This window comes from Perna viridis, chromosome 10 (genome assembly GCF_037379345.1).
Source record: "Perna viridis isolate PV_CMFRI_1.1 ecotype Kerala chromosome 10, ASM3737934v1, whole genome shotgun sequence".
In the NCBI taxonomy this organism is placed as follows: Eukaryota; Metazoa; Mollusca; class Bivalvia; order Mytilida; family Mytilidae; genus Perna; species Perna viridis.
In genome coordinates, this window is record NC_142454.1 from 30,314,982 (window position 1) to 30,335,871 (window position 20,890).

Consider the following 20,890-nt stretch of genomic DNA (forward strand, 5'->3'; position numbering starts at 1 on the left):
ACATATTTTCAAAATTAAATGAGGATGGGGTAGTTTTCAGAAAGGTCAATACTATCACTGATAAATGTTTTTCAGATTCATATGAACATCTGTAAGCCATTTCTTCAGATACACATGAATGTTTGTGAGTCATTTCTTCTAGATTAAAATGAATGCCTGCGAGTCGTTTCTATTAGATTCACATGAATGCCTGTGAGCCATTTCTTTCAAACTCACTTGAGTATATGGGAAATCATTTCTAGTGACTCATAGTAGTGTCTGTAAGCCAAATTCCTTTAGATTCACAAAAATCCTTCTGTGGATTTCATATTAATCAAATTAATGGTGAAAGAAATTTTCCTTTGAAGTCATTGAGGCTCAAATTAATGGTTAAAGAAATTTTCCTTTGAAGTCATGGAGGCTCAAATTAATGGTAAATGAAATTTTCTTTTGAAATCATGGGGTCTGTATTTTAAAAAGCCCCAAGTTCAAAGCTACTCAACCTAAAACAAACAAAACAAAAGCAAAAACCAAAACAAAACATAATATTTAACATATTATATATACAATTAAACTTGTCTTAAGTGAGCATCTAAGGGCAAACGAAATCAAGGTCACAAAAAACAGGTGCTCTTAATGTACAGGTAATTTTTACATAGGTAAAATTTCCATAGAATGTACTACAAAGGGGTATTTTAATCATAGTCTTTTAACAAAGGTTATTTTTTTTATATTGGTAGATGATAAGGCAGATTTGTAAGTTAATACAGGATTGTTAGGTGAAATTAAACCTGTCTAAACTAAACTTTCTTTTGACTGAATCATGTGTTTGTTTTAAGCAGGTGATAAGGAAGTTTCGCTGCTTTTTAAAAAAATAACAAGGATTTCAAAGTGCTTGAACAATATAAATAGTAGAAAAAATTGATTGGTCAGTGTGCTTGTTTTTGAGATGAGTATTTGAAATTTTGGCTGATTTCTCATGATTTTCTGTAGGTTTTTGTCTTCATAGGTTTTATCTATTTAACACTCTGAAGAAACAACAAGAATTTCATTAAAAAAAAAACTTTTCAAAGAACGTTTTAAGTTGTGTTTAGTGAAATTATGAAAGGAAAAGTGGAGTTCACTGGGCAAAAAAATATGCATGCTACATGTCTGAAATGGGATAAAACCAGAGGTTTGAAAATCTGACCAAAATGGCTTAACATGAGTAGCAAATATTCCTTAAGTTTAACCAGGATCAAAACTCATTAAAACTTTTATGTATGGACTTAAGGGACACACAACACCTAAGGGAAATAACTCTACAAATCTGCAAAACTTTTTATTTTGAGACATTCTGATATCAAACTCAAAGCATATTAAGTAATGATCAAAAGTTTTGCTGCTAAAGCTGTTATATGTTCATTGAGAATATGCCCATCAAACATGTGGTCAAACTTTTTTGAAATTCATATATTTTGCTTCCTTTATCGAAGTACACTAGTGTATACCACTGAGTTAAATTTCAAAAAATTTAAACACGCCAGATTAGTTTTAGAGCAAATGTTAGGTAATGGACGATGTCTGGTGTACATAGGCTTCCTATATTAAATCTAGAGTTCAGATTAGATAGGTCTCACAGTTCAGTGTACTTTATAAACTTAAGTAAAATGGTGTCTCAAGTGAAGTTTGTGATTGTTGTTGTAAATTTTGGTTGGTGTCTGATTCCTAGAAGGACTAAAATATCCTTTTGTTCAGTTTGTTTACTTAACACGGGCATATTTATGATTACAAGTGGATGGATTACAGCAGTGAATTATAAGAATTTAAACTACATTGCTTCATTGTTAAGAGAATGTTTATCTTTGACTTAGGGGGCAATTTTATTAATTTTTTATCTCCATTAAAAGTTGCAGTAACCTGATTTTATAGACAAAAATATTCAGGTCTGGATGTCTTTGTTATAAGTATGTACTAATTATATTTAAATTTGACACATATATAAGTACAGTTATTTAGCCCATATTTGTCAGAAAAAAAATATGCAATTGACAGAAATTATCATTTAAATGGAAAATATCTAATTTATTTGGTTTTTATCCTGGTTTGCCCACTTTTAATTACACCAGTTAGTCATATAAACAAAAAGACCAAGGTTTCACTGACATAGAGGAGTTGTATTGTCTGTTCATAATATTTAGGTCTCTTACATGTATGTTTCAATCTGCATATAAATAAGATTTTTCCAATGCAGTCGTTATAGTTTCGCTTTTTACCTTTTGACTTGAAGGATGCTCTTCTATGGAAAAGCAAGTCACCTGATCACGATTCTGTTTTCTGATTGGCCAACTACTGATAACTTAGTGGCGTTTGAAAAAACTGTATCGAAAATTGAAATTGTATGCCATGTGTTATTTTCTTGAATGAAATGTAGAAACCTGTAAGAAAAAGAACAAAATTTTATTGTGTGGGCTATCTTTTTTTTTTGAAGATAGTACTTGTTTTTCAGTGAAGTTTGATATTATGGTGTAATCATTAATGATGAATATAGTTTATGTTTACTTCATTTAGGTAAATTACTTATTTCTTTAATTTGAAAAATAAATATAAAAATATTGAAAATAATATTTGAACTTTATCAATATATCAGATAAATATATATATATTTTATTTTTTTAAATCTTTTTTTAACATCAATTCAACATTAACAACTTTATATGAAGCACTACATTTTTGTATACATTCTATCACAATTACTTGACAAACTGTGCACATTTTTTGTACAATTTTGGATTTGCAAATTACCTCCCTTTGTCCACCATTTGGATAGGTAGTGAAAATTAAGTTTTTATTTTTTTTTAATTAGTTCCTGACCAAATTTTTACACCAGAGGTTGATTTTTAGATGAATTTGATATGTATCCTTCATGTCAAATTTTTTTCTCCTCTGATTTAGCAACTTATTTTGAAGAGTAATCAAGGGAACCAAGGTTATAGCGGTAATCAAAAGAATGTAATCCAGGGACAAAGACCAGACATGGAAAACAGACATTCGCAACAAAGAACATAAAGTAACTAAAATCATACATACAAAGTAACGAAAGCAAATCAGCAACTCAGACTCCACTAAAAAACACAATTTAATGAAAATCCCCCATTGATCCTATGTTAGGATACCTACCCACAAGGGAGATTACTTTTGCATAATGGCTAAATTATGTCCTGTGGCCCCAGAATGTGAAAAAATGGGAATATGTTAAAAGTAAGCACTCTGATTATATTATAAACATAAAACATCACATTTACATTGGCAATCAGAAGTCTATAGTCCAAGCAGAAGAGTTCAGATGTAGTGTCAGCAAAGTGTATAACATGAGCAAGTCCTTGCTGGAACCTGTCTTTATATTGTTCAAGTCTAGTGTCTATCTCTTTTTATCTGCATCTCTTTTGGTTGACCAATTCCTCATTAAGATACATTCTGTGACTGCTTTGGTTATCTGTTGTCACTGGATCTGTCATATCTTTATGGCCTGGTAAATGTTAATGTGTGGGATATTTCAGTCTTGAAGTTGTACATAAAAGCAGTGTCCTTTAACCCAAAGCAGTGTCATATTGTCAATGAAGCAATGCTGTTCCAGCTTCTCCAATGGGATCAAGTGCTTAGAGTCACAAATATTGAATTAAGTGTTGTGCTACAAGTATTAGACTCGGTGTTTGTTGTACAAGCTTTTCCTTATTGTTTACAAGTGTCTTTTGCAAAATTCACAGAGGAAAGTTAAAGAAGCCCTTATAATAACAGTAATCCTAGGGTCAAAACATTATGTGCTTAAAACTGCTTATTCTTTTATTTGAAAATCTGATATATTTGAACAAAATATATCAGTGTAGGAAACTAAAATCAGAGGTCTCATACACTCAAAATGACTGTGACAAAATCTCTATTAAAATTTTAGATTGCAATTACAATCTGAGAATCATGCTTTAGTATGGTTGTTCTTGGATAGTTATTTTTGCTTTTTCCGTGAGGTTTTTTACACTTGTTATTGGACTTTCTTGAGCTTAAAAGTTTGTAAACAATTGGCTGAACCTATCACAGACATATGATCCTGGATAGGCATATACTAATACTTAGTGCATACATGATGAAAATTTTTTTTCATTATTTTTTAACAAGTATTTTGGGTGGGGGTGGGGGGGGGGCAAGGGGATAAAGCTTATGAATTAAGTTATTTGTATTGTAATGTATTTTCTGGTCACTGGGTGAGATAAGGTGTTATGCAATTGATTAAAGTTGGTAAAGATATACAGCAATAGAAACCTTCAGCACCAGAATGTTCAGCAAGACATGTCATGTGCAAGTTTTGTCTGTCCTTCCGCTTTATGTATCTTGTGTGATGCAGTATCCAACTGTGTTTATAACTAATAGTTTAGAGCGGTCTTTCAAAGAATTCCACTTATTATGATACAATTCCTCACAAAAGGTACATTTCTTTAGATTCGAAACTTGAATGTAATGTAGCCACTTCCTACCAATTTTCCAATGTTTATGGAATGTACCACAAACCCTTTTCGTTTGTTCATAATCTTTTCTTTTTTTAGCATCATCTTCCAAAGATTCTTTTAATTCTGGATTTTTGCGTACGGCCCTGGAAAAATACTTGAGTATATATATATATATATTCCAGCCATAAGGCATGCCGGACTGTTTATACCTTATTAATACTTTAGATATTAGACATCATTTTATTTACCAATCATGGGCCCTTGTCAGGCAAAATACATAGACATCATAATACAATAATTATTATTGCAAAGATGCATTTTTCTTAGTGAACAATACAAAATACACAAGAAATAACAATGTGAGCCATATAGGATATTATTACAATATGAAGTGTTAAGTATAAGTGTTTGTAAGAATCAGGCAAAATGGTTAAAATCAGAAACATGCATATCAAAACCCCACCGATCTGACAACATAATATCACTCAAGGATGCTTTCGCTGTTTGAAAAGACCATTATTTGATCTCTGCATCACTGGCTTTGCTCAGAAATTTTTCAATATAATGTTAGAAAAATTAGGTTTTGGACAAAGGTATCTGCCCTTGAAATGTTCATTTTCAGTGCATTTCAATGAAATTGTAACTCAATGGGCTAGCTTGATATGGAAAATCTTGTCAGTTTTCCTTGATTCAGATTGTATAAATAGTCAAATTACACTATCAAAATGATGGGTTTTTTTATACCATGTTTTACCCACTGTCAGATTCTTACAGGGTCTAACACTTAAGTGTAATGATGTCAGTTTCATAAACCGATTGAAAAAAAAATGTAAAATGTATTATTTATTAATAGGAAATAAAAGAAATATAGTTTCTTCTTAGCAGTAGTTTTCCTCATGATCTTCACACAGCAACGAGGAACTTACATCACTACATAGCAGAAAAAATTAAGGCGCAGTCATTCAGAACCAGATACATATAGTGTACTGTGAAAATATCATTATTCATGGGGTACCAATTTTCGTGGTTTTCGTGGATAAACCAATCCACAAAATTTAGTTCCCAACGAAATAAGGATTTTCCTTGATGTGTATCCTGCAAACCTCAGAACCACGAATTCAAGAATCCACTAACTTGTGCTATTTCCGTAATCCACGAAAATTAGTATCCATGAATTAAAGTGCTTTCACGTTAATGAGGTTATCCCCAGCAGTGGTTCTTATTATGAATGATGCACAACAGCAAGGAGTTAACATTGCTACTGTGCAAGATTCATCAAGGGAAGGTGCTGTAATACTACAGATATCGTACATATATCGGAAACCAGTCAAGTCATGTTTTTGGGTATCGATCAATTGAAATTACTCTTACTCCTATAACAACAATTGCGAAGTTCATTATTTAGCATTTTTGACATCGTAACAAGAAACCAGGATCTGAAAATATTTTCTCGGACTGAATAAATTAATATAATGAAAATTAGTATTTCAATTACACAAACCAATTAGAGATATATTTTTTTCATAGAATATCCGCCTTTATTGATTGGTTTCTGCATATACTGACATGATTTTACATATACTCGATCTACCAGTCTACTGCTAATTTCACACACTGATATAATGAAATAATTGGAGAAATATGAATATTACACTTTCTAAATGACATGATGAATTCAATTTCATTCTATGAGTATTGTGCAGTCGTCTTATTAATTTGCATAATTTGATCATCTGTTCACAATTTTGTTGCATATTTCAACAAATTTGTTTATATTTTGGCAAATTTCTTCAGAACCTCTTGTCTATAACTCCTCCTCAACAACTTGCAGGATTGTTATAAAATTTGAAAATTTGATGGTGTTTTAAAGCACCATATTGGTATGAGCATTTTATCAGGAATTAATGTTTACCGTAAATTTGCAGTCATATTCTGTTTTTGTGTTGTCAAAAAAAAAAAAAAACAGAGTAAAAATTAAGTCCAATATGAATCCTGTGCCCACATTGATGCTCAAATGTATAGGTTTCTACAGACTGTGGGAGGTATTATTCTCATTAGAGGTATTGTCTCAGTTTAAATGAACATATAGTAGCTTTGAGTTCAATATCAGAATGTCATAAAATAAAACGTTTTGCTGATTTTACAGAGTTATTTCCCTTAGGTGTTGTGTACCCTCTTAACAGGTATGCAATTGAGTGGAATCCACTGTACAATTAAACCTGTTCAAAGTGAACCCTGAATCATCCAAAAACCTGTCTAAACCAGGCACTTTTAAAGTCCCATAATGTCTGTTTCATTCTCACTTAAACCTTGAAAATCCATCATAGACAGGTTTCAGTGTATTTTTAAAAGGAGGTAGACCTAGGGTAAGGAACATAACTCTTACAAATCATTTGCAAATTTGTGTAATGAATTTACCTTCAATCTCATGTAAGCATCAAAGTAACTTGGATTGATTTCATTCTGTATAAAATGAAAATTTGATAGGCTTCGGTGAAATTGAATATGATGCTGATTTCAAGAGTTATATCCCTTATCCTTAATTCTAAAATTCTATTGCTTTAGATAATATTTTAGTATGTATAGGTATAGAGAACAACTTTGTGTCACAATAAACCAGATTTTGTACTGAGTGTGTATATGTTGATGTAAGGGTCCTGCAGGTTATTGTACACTTAATGTACTTGACAGGCCTATAAAGGACTCATAATAAAATTTATGTGCTTTGAGAGCATGGTGGAAAGTCATTGTCAATTGCTAAAATAGGAAATACAAATGGTGAGAAAATTTTTAGTGCCTCTTTAAGGGGGTACCAAATATCTTCTCTAAAATTTATTGGATTATTTAAATTTCTTGAAATTTTATTCAGTATTTTAATTTGATAATAGAAGTAAAATATATCAAATTTCAAGAAATTTTAACCACATATTTTATGGGCGTATTTTCAATGAACATATAATAGCTTAATCAACAAAACTTTTGATCACTGATATGCTTTGTAAGTACGCAACACCTATGGGAAATGTCTCAGTAAAAATCAGCTAAACATTTTATTTTGAGACATTTTGATATCAAACTCAAAGCATCTAAGTGATCAAAAGTTTTGTTGATGAAGCTACTATATGCTGATTGAAATTACTTGACAATTTTACACATGAAAATGAAAAAAGATTATCAATAAAAAGGAGGAGTGCTAAACCCTTGCACACTCCCCCTCGATTCGCCACTGATTTGATTTCTTTCTTTTCGTAGGAGTTTCTGGATAAGAAGAAAATGACAGAATGGGGAAGTCTGGCTCTGGTTGACCAAGGTGAAGGAGAGGACAGTGGAAAGTCCCTTAGTTTACCTGGAGTTAAAAAGGGTGACATGAGCAGTCGTCATTGGAAACCCGAGGTCAGAGTGTCATGTGTAAGGTTCTCTCCCACAGGTAAGAATCAAAGCAATTATAAATTGTACCAGTATTTACTTACTCCATACAAGATAAACCTCCCCTAATCCACCCCCGATATACCATGTACAGGAATCACTATGTCTGTTCCTTTGCGCTCTGTCACAGGAGGCTAACTTGCCTGACCCTACCCATCCCTCCCTTTTTCTAGTGGCAATCAAAATTTGTCGACCCTATTATCCTTGTGTTCCATCCCAGTTTTCATTTTATCATCATTCATGTTCGTTTTATCATCCATTTCATGTTCATTGCCTGAATATAGCTAAAATATTGCTGCTTGGGCATTAAACCCCAATAATCAGTCAATCGATCCTTTGCCAGTTATAAGGGACCTTATAAGTCGATTTTTTTTAACTGTTCTTCAGATTTTATTGAGGCTTTTAATGTCAATGTTAAGTATCATTACCAGATGTTTGTATGGGAGATAATCCTTTAAAATTTCATGTTTAGAGTCCAAGTGGAATTGACATTATCATTTCAATAGTCTGCTCATTTGCTGAAGTTATGGAAGAACAATTAAGGAGGTAGACCTAGGGTAAGGACATAACTCTTGAAATCAGTGATATATTTGTATCATATACAATTTCACCAAAGCCTATCAAGCTTTTATTTGAAACAGAAGAAATCAATCCAAGTAACATTGGTGCTTACATGACATTGATGTCAAATGCTGAATACAAACGTTTCAATGATTTGTAAGAGTTGTGTCCCTTACCCAAAGCCTTATAGTATGCTTTTTTGCCTGGAGCTGTGGATTTGTTTGCCAGGATCTTTTGAATTTGGTGATTTTCTAAACTTCTTGTTAGGGCTGATAGTAACTAACTGTGTTTTTTCTCTCATTACATAGCTCAGGCTTGATAGTGCCCTTTTTGTTTTTTCTTTCATTTGTATGTGTCTAAATGTGTAGTTGTCTCATGGATATTTCTCCCTCTATCTCAGTAATATGACCGTCAGTATTATTAAAAAAATTTCTATTTCGTTTTAAAATGTAAATCGATCATACCCCACTGAAGGAGTTGGTGGCATATTGAACTTACCTTGTCCATCCATCAGTTTCTTGCTTCCATATCTTAACTCCATAATGAATGAATTTTTTTCAAAGTTAGTATATGGTTTTATATCGATAGGGAATGTGTTGTAAGTGATATTACTTGTTGTCTGATATCATCTTCATATTCAATGGGGTTTTCACATTTTTAGCTGAACTGGATGGGCTAAAACTAGCCCAAATTGTGCATCTTCATGTTTATGTCTGGCATAGTAAACCAAGAAAGTTTGTACCTCAGCAGTAGTAATGCCTTTCAGTACAATGGATTCTACTTCATCATGTTCATGGCATATCAGTTTATTGCATAGGAACTCTAAACACAAAACCATTCTCTATCTTATTCATATAAACAAAAGTCCTCTAAATTGCATGCAATTTATTTAAAAAAAATTACTCCAAAATGTCCTTAAATAGGTAACAATTCATCATTAGTGAATTCCATCTTGTAGGAATTTCTATTTTTTTCTTTCCTCTGACTGTGAACTGAGATGGCATTAGAATTTTGATACAGTGAGAACATTATATTTTCTCCTTTAAGGAGGAAGACCTAGGGTAAGGGACACAACTCTTCCATATCATTGGAATGTTTGTATTCAGCATTTTACATCAATATCGTGTAAGCATAAACATACCTTTGACTGATTTCATTCTATTTCAAGTGAAAGCTTGGTAGGCTTTGGTGAAATTTAACATAATACAAACATATCACTGACTGATTTCAAGAGTTATGTCACTTACCCTAGGTCTACCTCCTTAAACAATAATTTCTATTTAATAATTGTACTATTCTCTCAGACAAATTTGATATGTAACTGAAAGGAATCCACTGTACTAACTGACAGATTTTACAAATCATTTAAAAATATATTGTGATCAAAACAACTTTCGAACTAGTATTTATTGAGATGATACTTCCTTTGGCACTTGAAACTCATGCATGTCATACTTAAAAATTATTATTTTTCCAATAAGAGTCACTTTCCATATTTATTTTAATTTTATCAGATTGTTAAAAGCTTGTTTAATGAGAAAGGAAATAGATCTTAACAGTGTTTTCTGTTTCTACATGATTATGATTTTATGAATGTGGATTCTGGCTATTAAAAAGATTGATTGATTGATTGTGTCTTTTTTTCGTCTTGCGGCAGATATTTCATGCATTTCAGGATGAGTACATTTTGATCAGTTGAGCAGACCCTTCTTTGTACTAGGCTAAAAATAGATGCATCTAGTTCTATTAATAATAAGCATCATAATGAGTGAAAGTTCAATATTTCAAAATATCAACTAAAGTTATATAACCACGATAAGTTCACATCATAACAAACAAGTCTTGATGAGTTTGTACCGGGCACAGGGTCAATTTTATCACATTGAATTTTTTTGTTTCAATGTAATGTATATACCATATGTATATCAAAAAGGTATCAAGTTGTTATGAATTCACAATGGATGACTCAGAAAGGGATTTTAAAGTTCCCTAAGAAATCAACTAAATTTTGCTCAAATTAAAGAGTTTTCTCCCTTCATTCAACACATTTCACGGCTTTTTATGTAATTTATATCCCTTTTATCTTTGCAGTTAATCAAAAATCAATATTCTACTTTGAGAAAGGATCCATTTGTGATATAAAATGTGCCTGGTTTTTGTATGGACTACCTTTACTTAATTGTTTTAATCCATGAAAAGTTGTGATTGTGAATAAAGAACTGTTTACAGTAATTTCTTCAGTTACTGATTATCGATTTTTCAATTTATCATACTTAATTTCATTTACAGTGGAATCTGAATACTTTTTTATACTCCAATTTTTGTTTTACAGGCAGATCATGGGCAGCCACAACCACAGAGGGCATGCTAATCTATTCTCTTGACCAGAATCTCTTCTTTGACCCCTATGACCTTGAAACAGACATTACCCCAGTTAGTGTGCAACAAAGGCTTCATGACAAAGAATATTCAACTGCTTTGATACTGAGTTTTAGACTGAATGAGACGAAATTGATACAAGAAGTCTTGGAATCCATACCATTTTCTGATAGTAAGTAGTTTTCTTTATACCCATGCTTGCAGTGCAGGGGTTATTTATAGATTCTTCTTCTGTCTTGAGGGGATTACAACTCGTGGGTTGAAATCTAAAATTTAACTATACTCTTGTTCAACTACACACTTAACTGGTACTTTATAGGGACCCAACAAGCAAAATAATACTTTACATACAAGTCAGATATTTTGGATTAAATATTTTAATTGCCAAGAAGGATACTGACTTATGTTGATACAGATTAATATGAGCTAAACATTCCAGTTTTAGGGTGACAGAAACCTTGGTAATCTACATTTGTCTCTGTTTAAAATTTAAATGTTTTCTATGAACAATTATTTGAAAGGTGTGTCTGTAAAAATCCGAGCACGGTAGTGTTACGGCTACAATGATTTATTAATTGGAAGTCGAAATTGCTACTTAATTTGATTTTTAAACCCACACAGTGAAAAACTAAGAACATATTTTGTCAAGTGATGAATTGGTAACTTTGATCTACCTGTATGTCTATGTAAGTACAAGTTCATATAAAATTCAGGCACTGTCAAAGGTAGAGGTGATTTGTGGTGCAGAAAAACCTAATGAACAAACAATGTTTTTTTGTTTTACATACGCCATATTTTTACGTAACATGTAACATATGATATTCCTTTCTGCAGGCAGACCTGTATTTTGGAGACAACCATGCATACAAGAAAGGCTTTAAATTCATGACGTGTGCCAATTATATGTACAATTTGCATAATTTTTTTCTCAAAAGTGCAACAAATTGAATGAAAACTATGACTGTTTATGTGGTCTGTTATTGTTTCTGTATGAGAAATATACCAGTATTGTAAACGTATAAATTTTTCATGGTTGCTAATTTTCACGGATTCTGTCAAGCAAACATATTTGTGGGTATCAATTTTCCCTGTTTCATGAAAGGTTTGGCGCTATATAGTGTTAAAAATTAATTTTGTGGGTACTATTTTTCACGTTTTTCTGTCCACCAGGAACATAGCGAAAATTAGTATGTGTACAATAAGTGAATTTGGTGGGTTCTCACCTCCTTTCTGATTTTTATGAAGATTGATACTTAAACCTTTAATTCAGTAACATGCATGTAGATGTAGTAATATTTATCATTTGTAAAGTAAACAGTAATGAAGTTAAGGTTATGAATATGCATCATGTGCACAGGTTATAGATGGGTTTAGTGTTACCGTAATCAAATATTCCTAATTAGGAATAAATTTAAAAAAAACTCAATACTATCATTGCAAACCCATTGTTTTGAGTTATGCCCCTTTTGAATAAACCTTTAAAAATCCAAAAAGTTCTGTTTATTATTGTTTAAGGTTTATAAGCCAAGTTATTCCTCGAAACTTATGGAAAATAGGGTCTACTGCATTTTTTTGTCATATCTATGGCTTGTTTACATATATTGTGAAAATATGCTTAATTTTGACCCTGACCCTCACTTCCTTTTGTGTAAAAACAATCAGAAGTGCAAAATAAAAAATAATAAAAATCTTGCATATTTTAAAATGCAAGAATATCTTCCAATTAAATTGATAAAATATTATTCAATCCTTTACTTCAGGACAAATAGTTTGCCTTATAAGGGGCAGTCTTAATAATGTCATGTGTATTTACTGTATCTATATCTATAGTGATATAGTCACCTATACATGGCTATATATGTTTTAATATGACCACAAAATATTTGCGGTCATATAATTGTATGGCACTGTTGTCGTCGTCATCTGTAGACACTCAGTTTTCATGTGATAACTTGAGTATTAGTCGGTTGATTTTTATAAAATTTTATAACATGGTTTAAAAACATGGAAGGAAGGTTGGTATAGATTTTGGAGGTTATGGTGTCAATGGTTTTAGAATTAAGAGCCAAAAAGGGACTGAAATAAGCATCTCATGGAATTTAACTGTATAACTCCAAAAAAAGCATAAGAATTTCTATGATATTATTCCACAATATTCTATACTACAGTGGTCAGACTTAGATTAATTAGGGTTAAGACCTAAACTTTTCATAAATTAGGGGCCTAAAGGGGGCTGGAATCAAACAATTACTTGACTATTACTGAATCAATCTTTTTGAAATAGAATTACAAGGTGCAAATGCCGCAAAAGATAGACTGGGATTGATTTTTGGGGTTGTGACTTCAGCCAAGTAAGAATAAGGGGTTACAAAGGGGCCAGAAACAAGTTTCTGATTCATGAATGTTAGCTTGTTTATTTCTGGTCGTATTTTGGTATTTTTTTTTCATTAGATTTCTCACGAAAATCCTTTCCTGCGTTTTTCAATCAGATTTCAGACATCTTTTAAAAGGAGACTATGGGGCCATCCCCTAAAAAATCATGTTTTTAAAATTTTTGGTGCAGATCTAGAAATTTTTTTTTTTTTATTAAATTTCTCATGAGAATGACTTTTTTATTTCTGGTGCAATTTTGAAATTTACTATCATTGGATTTCATATGAAAATTTCAGGCTAATTACAAGAGCTTTATGAAGTATGCTTGACAAATTATACCGTATCATATACTATTTTTGAAATAATGAGATACAAAGTGATCCATGATTTGAATTTCAAAATATTGTGCAATACTGTGTTCAAATGAATTGTGTCTTGTGGCCATAATGAACTTTATGTCCCTATGTTTAGTGTGTAAAAACTGATATTGGGTCCACACTTACCACAAGTGAACACAGTTCAACTGGCTATGGTCATATCATGCTGCTCTTGTCAAAGCTTTTTGTCAATAGGTTTTCATACTATTTATATTATAAAGATTATTTGATTATGTCTCCACCCCACCTTGGAGGGGAGACATTGATCTCCCTGTCTGTCACACTTTTGTGTCACATCTCCTTACTTTACTAAATTTCATGAAACTTTGTAGGTTACATATATAGTTAGGACATGATATGTAAGTGCATATTATCTGGAAATTTTGTGAGAATTATACCCTTTGAACTTTTGGACCGAGGGGCGGGAGACATATTTTTTGGAGGCCAAAACTTTCTACTTTAATTACATAATAAACCTTTCATACTATCGCATTCTTTTGAACAAGACATCAAAAGCATTAACTTTTCCTGTTGAAGTTTGTAGATGAGTTTGTAAATTAGATAAGAGGTTTTCATATTATCTTGTATCCACCACTGGAATTATTAGACTACAGAGAAGACTTTTCTTTTAAATAGACTTAGTGCACTTTTACTTATATACAGAATATGATATTAAAGGTTGTCTTATTGCCTGGGATAAGTGCCACCTCTATTTGGATAAATTAAAGTAAAGGTAAAATTATATTTGCCTGAAGGACAACCTGCCGGTAGATTTACCGGTAAATTTTGGGCAAGTAGAATTTTCATTAACTTGCCAGATAGGACAAGGTTTATAAAATGTGAACTTCATACCCTGTAAATATGCATGTATCAATTCTTATTGGAAAAATCACAAACAGATTCCTTCATTAAATGCATTTAAATAATTTTCTGTGGAAAACAAGAAAGCCTTACAATAGTTCTGTTCTAGGCAGACACTTGTTAAAAAGGGATACGGTTTTCAATATGTTCTACGTCGGAAATTCCAGTAAAGAAAGGAAACCAGAACGAGACTTACATACCCCATTGTTGTGATCTTGTTAGTAGAAGTTTTTAAAGAAAGAAAACCCTTAATGTATAGGCCTGTAGCTAGAATTTTTCAGTGGGTTCAGCTACATACTTGTTCTAGAATAGAGTCTTCTTAAAAATTGTCTGTTTGATAAGATTTTACACCCCACCACATCAAGTGGCGAGGTTTTATTTGTTGTGTGAAAAGTTGTGTGGCCGTTTGGTCCCTCTATCTGTTTCCAGATAATAACTTGAGAATGAAACTATGCGCAGTTGTTTAGTACCATAAAATACAGGATAACTATAATTTTCAGGAAAATCCAAAATGTAGTTTTTGAGTTAGGGTATTTTGCCACTCCTCCCCCCCCCCTTTTTCTTCACCATTACATAGCAGGGTATCACTTGTTGTTCCATCAACACCTTATTTTTGACATGTATTGCATATTTCAAATTCAATAATTTTCCTGACACTAGCAATTACCTGCATTTGTCTAATGGGTAATAGTTAAGTTCAGGACTTTTTTAAAATACCTTGGTGGTCTTGTGGTAGCCTGCTTGTCTGTAATGTGGAATATTATGAGTCCTTAGGCAAGTCATACCAATTACCAAAGACTTTAAAATCAGTATTCACTGCTTCTATACTAATCTCACATTATATACAAAAGGAGTGTCTAACGGTTGCCATATGGAGTCAGAAATACACATCTGAGTTGTTGGCTTCTGCTTCAGTAGGCTAGCACAATAAAAATTTAGTTCAGCATGTAAAACTAGTACTGGTACTGTTGAAAGAAGGCTGCGCCAGATTGTTCAAATGTTATCGTCCTGTATTGCATGAAATATCCGCTGTCGGAGGTGAAACAACAGTCAATCAATCAATCCATTGTGATCTGTTTTGAATTTTTTTTTTAAATCTGTTTTTTCTTAAACTTTTTTTTAATAGACAATGAAACCTTTCTAAACCAAACCCCTTTTACTTTAGAATTTATTTGGTTTAGACAGGTATTGGGCTACCCAAGCATGGTTCAAACACACACTTGAATAGATTTAAAAGGGACTTTAAAAGGTTTCTGGTTAAGATTTTCCAATTATTCAAGGGTAGTTTAGACAGGTTTCACCGAATATATTTCATGACATAAAATCCTTTTCACAATATCATAAATAGTTAGAGAGCGCTTCAGGCAAAACATCTTTGTCATGATTAGAAACCTGTTATAAACCTCATGTCTTATCTGTCATCCTGATCAGTTTTTGCAGGTCATTATGACTATTTGAAATGTATTTTTTTTGTTTGTGTGGGCATTGTGTATCATACATCACGTAATCGTGATTTAGATTATTTATCGATGTGCATGCCTTATTAGCTCAAATTGAACAAAGGTCCATGTAAGCATATATTGTCATCACTTATAAATAGCATATTTTATTGTGTAAATGCATGCATTAAAATGTGTTCATCAAGGATTTTTCTTGTAAGCCCCTAGTGGGTCCCCCTTAGGTGATTCTCTGGATCTGCCACTGTTTTGTGTCTGTTGTCTGTAAAACTTTCATACTATGTTTAAATACTTAAAAATCATTTGACCAGTTCAGTGTTCTAGGATTTTTCAGAAATTGAGGTTTCCTCAGGAAATATCCATATAAAATCAACTTTCCCACAGTCAAGGACTGCTTTCCCTAAACAAAACAAACCCTTACAGCATATGAAGTTTTCAACTTGCCAAAGTGGAATTAACTTTCCCTGACCCAAATTTCACTTGGCCCGGGTAACAGGAAATAGGAATCCTAGAACGCTGCAGTTGCAGCTAAACTTGTCATGAATAATATCAAAACATCTCTTCTTTAAACCTGATTACTATTAGACTGAGGTGTAATCATAGAGCCTAATTTACTGTTTTGTACAATAATTGAGAAACATGCATTTTGAATCTGTCTAGAAAATATCAAATGTACCCATATAATGTTAGCTTGTTAGTCTATTGTCAAATATTTTGACCCCCATTGGGATATTTAGGTATTCCTCAGATCTTTGATTTAAGGAAATTAGACTGGTCATTATTGGACTTCAGAAAAAATTTAGGATAAAGTATTAAATTTTTTAAGACAAAATGTGTTATTAACGGCCATGTATATATTTTTATTTTTATTTCAGTTGATGTTATCAGTGAGAACTTACCAGATATTTATGTGGATAAACTCCTGAATTTCCTTGCTTCAAATGTAGAAACTTCAGCTCACATTGAATTCTATTTACGATGGATGAATAAACTTTTAATGTGTCATGGACCAAAATTAAAACAACGATCTCAGAAGATAATGCCAGTTTTAAGGACATTACAGAAAAATATTACAAGGAAATATGATGATATTGGGAAGCTGTAAGTATTCTTTATTTTTGAATTAGGAAGAGAAAATATGGGGGTCTAACTATGTATACTAATCTCTTCATATTTTTTTAATAGAAGCAGCCTATGTGTTACACAAAATGTCTTGAAGCATGTCATAGAAGAATAAATAATCGACAAATTGGTCTGCTATTCCGGAAAAATTATCACTTAATTAAACCTAACCTTTTTCTCAAGATTTGAGAAGGTAGATCTAGGGTAAGGTAAGGGACATAACTCTTAAAAATCATTGGAACATTTGCATTGAGCATTTCACATCAATATTATGTAAGCATCTAATTAACTTGGATTGATTTTATTCTGCTTCAAAGGAAAGTTTGAGAGGCTTTGGTGAAATTGAATATGATACAAACATATCATTGATTTCAAGAGTTATATCCCTTACCATATATCTACCTTCTTAAGTAAGTAATAGCTGTGTTGGATCTTATTAAAACTACCTTATACTTTTCAATAAGAAAAACATGTTTGTTTGATTTTACTAGGCAATATGTGATCCGTAAGGAAATGTTTGAATTCAAACTTGTAGGGTAAAGTTACTATACCCCCTCCCCAACTCCCCATCCCTGAAATCAAAGTTTATGGGGTTATATAGGGATCTGTCTGTCCGTCTGTGATGGGAAATGGGTCTTTGATAATTGTATAATAAGATTAATGACACTTCAATATTTTTTATATATTTTTTGCTATCAGTGAAGGATAAAAATCTTTCACAGGAACCAACAAGGATGTCACCAATTTCCTTATTTTTTGTACAAATGATTATAAAATACTTAAACAACTAGTTTGTTGGCATGTTCATGTACATCCTTCATTTGTTCATGTCCAATTGAGATATCTTTTTAGCTCACCTGGCCAAAGGCCATGTAAGCTATTGCCATCACTTGGCATCCATCGTTGTTGTCGTTAACAATTTTTCAAAACTCTTCTCATCTGACACGATTTAACAAATTGGAACCAAACTTGGTATGAATGGGGTATCCTACATAGAATTGAAGTGGAGACTTTTGATCTGTTGAAAAACATGGCCACCATTACTAAAAACAGAACATAGGGGTCAGACAGTAGTTTTTTGCATATGTCTCCAAAACCTTTGGGTAAAGACAAATTCTGATAAGTTATAAGTGTTCAGCATGATGAGATCCACCTGTGCGTAAATTTTCATTTTAATCCATTGAGCCATGCTGGAGTTATTGCTCTTTTTGAGGTTTTTTTGCTATTTTTAATGTCATTTCTTTCAAAAATCTTCTTCTCTGACACAATTTGACCAATTGGAACCAAACTTGGTATGAATGTTCCTTGGAGTATCGTGCATAGAATTAATGTAGGGATTTTTGATTCGACAAAAACCTTGCCGCTGTTACTAAAAATAGAACATAGGGTTCAGACAGTAGTTTATCTCCAAAACCGTAAGGCTTAGCCAGATTTTTTTCAATAGCTGAAATGATCCTCACTATTAGGACTACAAAAGTCTTATTCGATAAAAATTATCAGATGACTCCTTGTAAGAGTTTTTGCCCTTGAAAGAGGAAAAATGAAGGTTTTTTTTTTAGTTTTCAGCCAAAATCTTGAAAACTATGATAGATAGAAAGAAACTTTCCATTGCTGAAATGATCCTTATGATAAGTCCTACCAAAGTCTTCTTGAGTCAAAATTGTTTGAACAACTTGTTAAATTTATTGCCTTTGAATGGCAAAATTCAGCCAGGTGAGCGATTCAGGAACCAAGGAGCCTCTTGTTTTCATAAGAATTTCATATTTGGCATGAAGAGGCCAAATAAAATTTAATAGTAGATTCTGATTCCCTCCAGCCCCTAAAAAATAAATAAAAAAATTTCAAAATAAGAATTTTGTTCGCTTCAGTTTCTAAGTTTGTTGTATTGAGATACTATAACACATATATTAATTTTATCTTTCATTTCTTGGTGACTAAAATGATGTTTATTCTCTGAAACTGATGTGGCTATTGATTTAGAGCATGTTTATACTTCATACAGCTAAACTTAGGCTGACAAATATCTGTTAAAAAATAAAAAAATAAAATTCTCCCACCAATGCCATATTTTTTGTTAAGGTTTGATGGGAATCTACCATTTAGGTTTACTTGGTCTGAATTGTAATATGTGTAGAATGTTTCTCCATATTTATGATCTGCTAGATTATAGTATTGCATTACTGCTTGATGGACATTATATTTAGTAGTGCATATTACCAGGAAATTTTAATCCCCTAATTTTTGTATGAGTTATGCCCCTTTGAACTTAGAAATTTGCGAAAGTCCTCATAATTTACTTTGTCACCACAGCTCCCCTGAAACTATTGAACTGAATTTTACGAAACATGGTATGTTGCAAGAACATCATATGTAGTTGTGCATATTGCCAGGAAATTTTGTTCCCTGAATATTTGTAGGAGTTATGCCCCTTTGAACTCAAAAATTTGCCAAAAATCTTCATAAATTACCTTGTCTGTCTGTCTGCCACAAAGTTTGTCAGCGCAACTCCTCTCAAACTACTGAACCAAATTTTACAAAACTTGGCATGATACAAGAGCATTATATGTAGTTGTACCAAAAATCCTTATAAATTAACTTGTCAGTGCAACTTCTCTGAAACTGTTGAACCAAAAATGCTCAGAACAGTTTGTGAGACATGGGGAGACATATGTTTTTGCAGACAAAAACAAACTTTAATTGTTTTGATTGTTGTTTATTTATGGTGCATCAGGACATTTTTCTAGGTTTTCACATTCCTTCCACCTTGGTTCCAGTACAGTTTGTTTATGGTGCATCAGGACATTTTTCTAGGTTTTCACATTCCTTCCACCTTGGTTCCAGTACAGTTTGTTTATGGTGCATCAGGACATTTTTCTAGGTTTTCACATTCCTTCCACCTTGGTTCCAGTACAGTTTGTTTATGGTGCATCAGGACATTTTTCTAGGTTTTCACATTCCTGCCACCTCAGTTCTAGTAGAGTTTGTTTATGGTGCATCAGGACATTTTTTTAGGTTTTCACATTCCTGCCACCCCAGTTCCAGTAACAGTTTGTTTATGGTGCATCAGGACATTTTTCTAGGTTTTCACATTCCTGCCACCTCAGTTCCAGTACAGTTTGCTTATGGTGCATCAGGACATTTTTCTAGGTTTTCACATTCCTGTCACCTCAGTTCTAGTAGAGTTTGTTTATGGTGCATCAGGACATTTTTTTAGGTTTTCACATTCCTGCCACCCCAGTTCCAGTAACAGTTTGTTTATGGTGCATCAGGACTTTTTTCTAGGTTTTCACATTCCTGCCACCTCAGTTCCAGTACAGTTTGTTTATGGTGCATCAGGACATTTTTCTAGGTTTTCACATTCCTGCCACCTCGGTTCCAGTAACAGTTTGTTTATGGTGCATCAGGACATTTTTCTAGGTTTTCACATTCCTGCCACCTCAGTTCCAGTACAGTTTATTTATGGTGCATCAGGACATTTTTCTAGGTTTTCACATTCCTGCCACCTCGGTTCCAGTACAGTTTGTTTATGGTGCATCAGGACATTTTTCTAGGTTTTCACATTCCTGCCACCTCGGTTCCAGTACAGTTTGTTTATGATGCATCAGGACATTTTTCTAGGTTTTCACATTCCTGCCACCTCAGTTCTAGTACAGTTTGTTTATGGTGCATCAGGACATTTTTCTAGGTTTTCACATTCCTGCCACCCCGATTCTAGTACAGTTTGTTTATGGTGCATCAGGGCATTTTTCCTAGGTTTTCACATTTCTGCCACCTTGGTTCCAGTACAGTTTGTTTATGGTGCATCAGGACATTTTTTCTAGGTTTTCACATTCCTGCCACCTCGGTTCCAGTACAGTTTGTTCATGGTGCATCA

The 20,890-nt window shown here is 32.7% G+C and overlaps 1 protein-coding gene across 1 annotated transcript in view; it reads left to right on the top strand.

Moving 5' to 3' along the window:
• LOC148605324 (periodic tryptophan protein 2 homolog) overlaps nucleotides 1-20,890 on the top strand; it is a 48,740-nt gene that overhangs the window by 27,206 nt on the left and 644 nt on the right. The window contains exons 16-18 of the mRNA XM_088550905.1: nucleotides 7,713-7,887; nucleotides 10,780-10,998; nucleotides 16,770-16,995. Of these exons, the coding sequence (XP_088407031.1) occupies nucleotides 7,713-7,887; nucleotides 10,780-10,998; nucleotides 16,770-16,995 (620 nt within the window). The remainder of the gene's footprint in view (nucleotides 1-7,712; nucleotides 7,888-10,779; nucleotides 10,999-16,769; nucleotides 16,996-20,890) is intronic.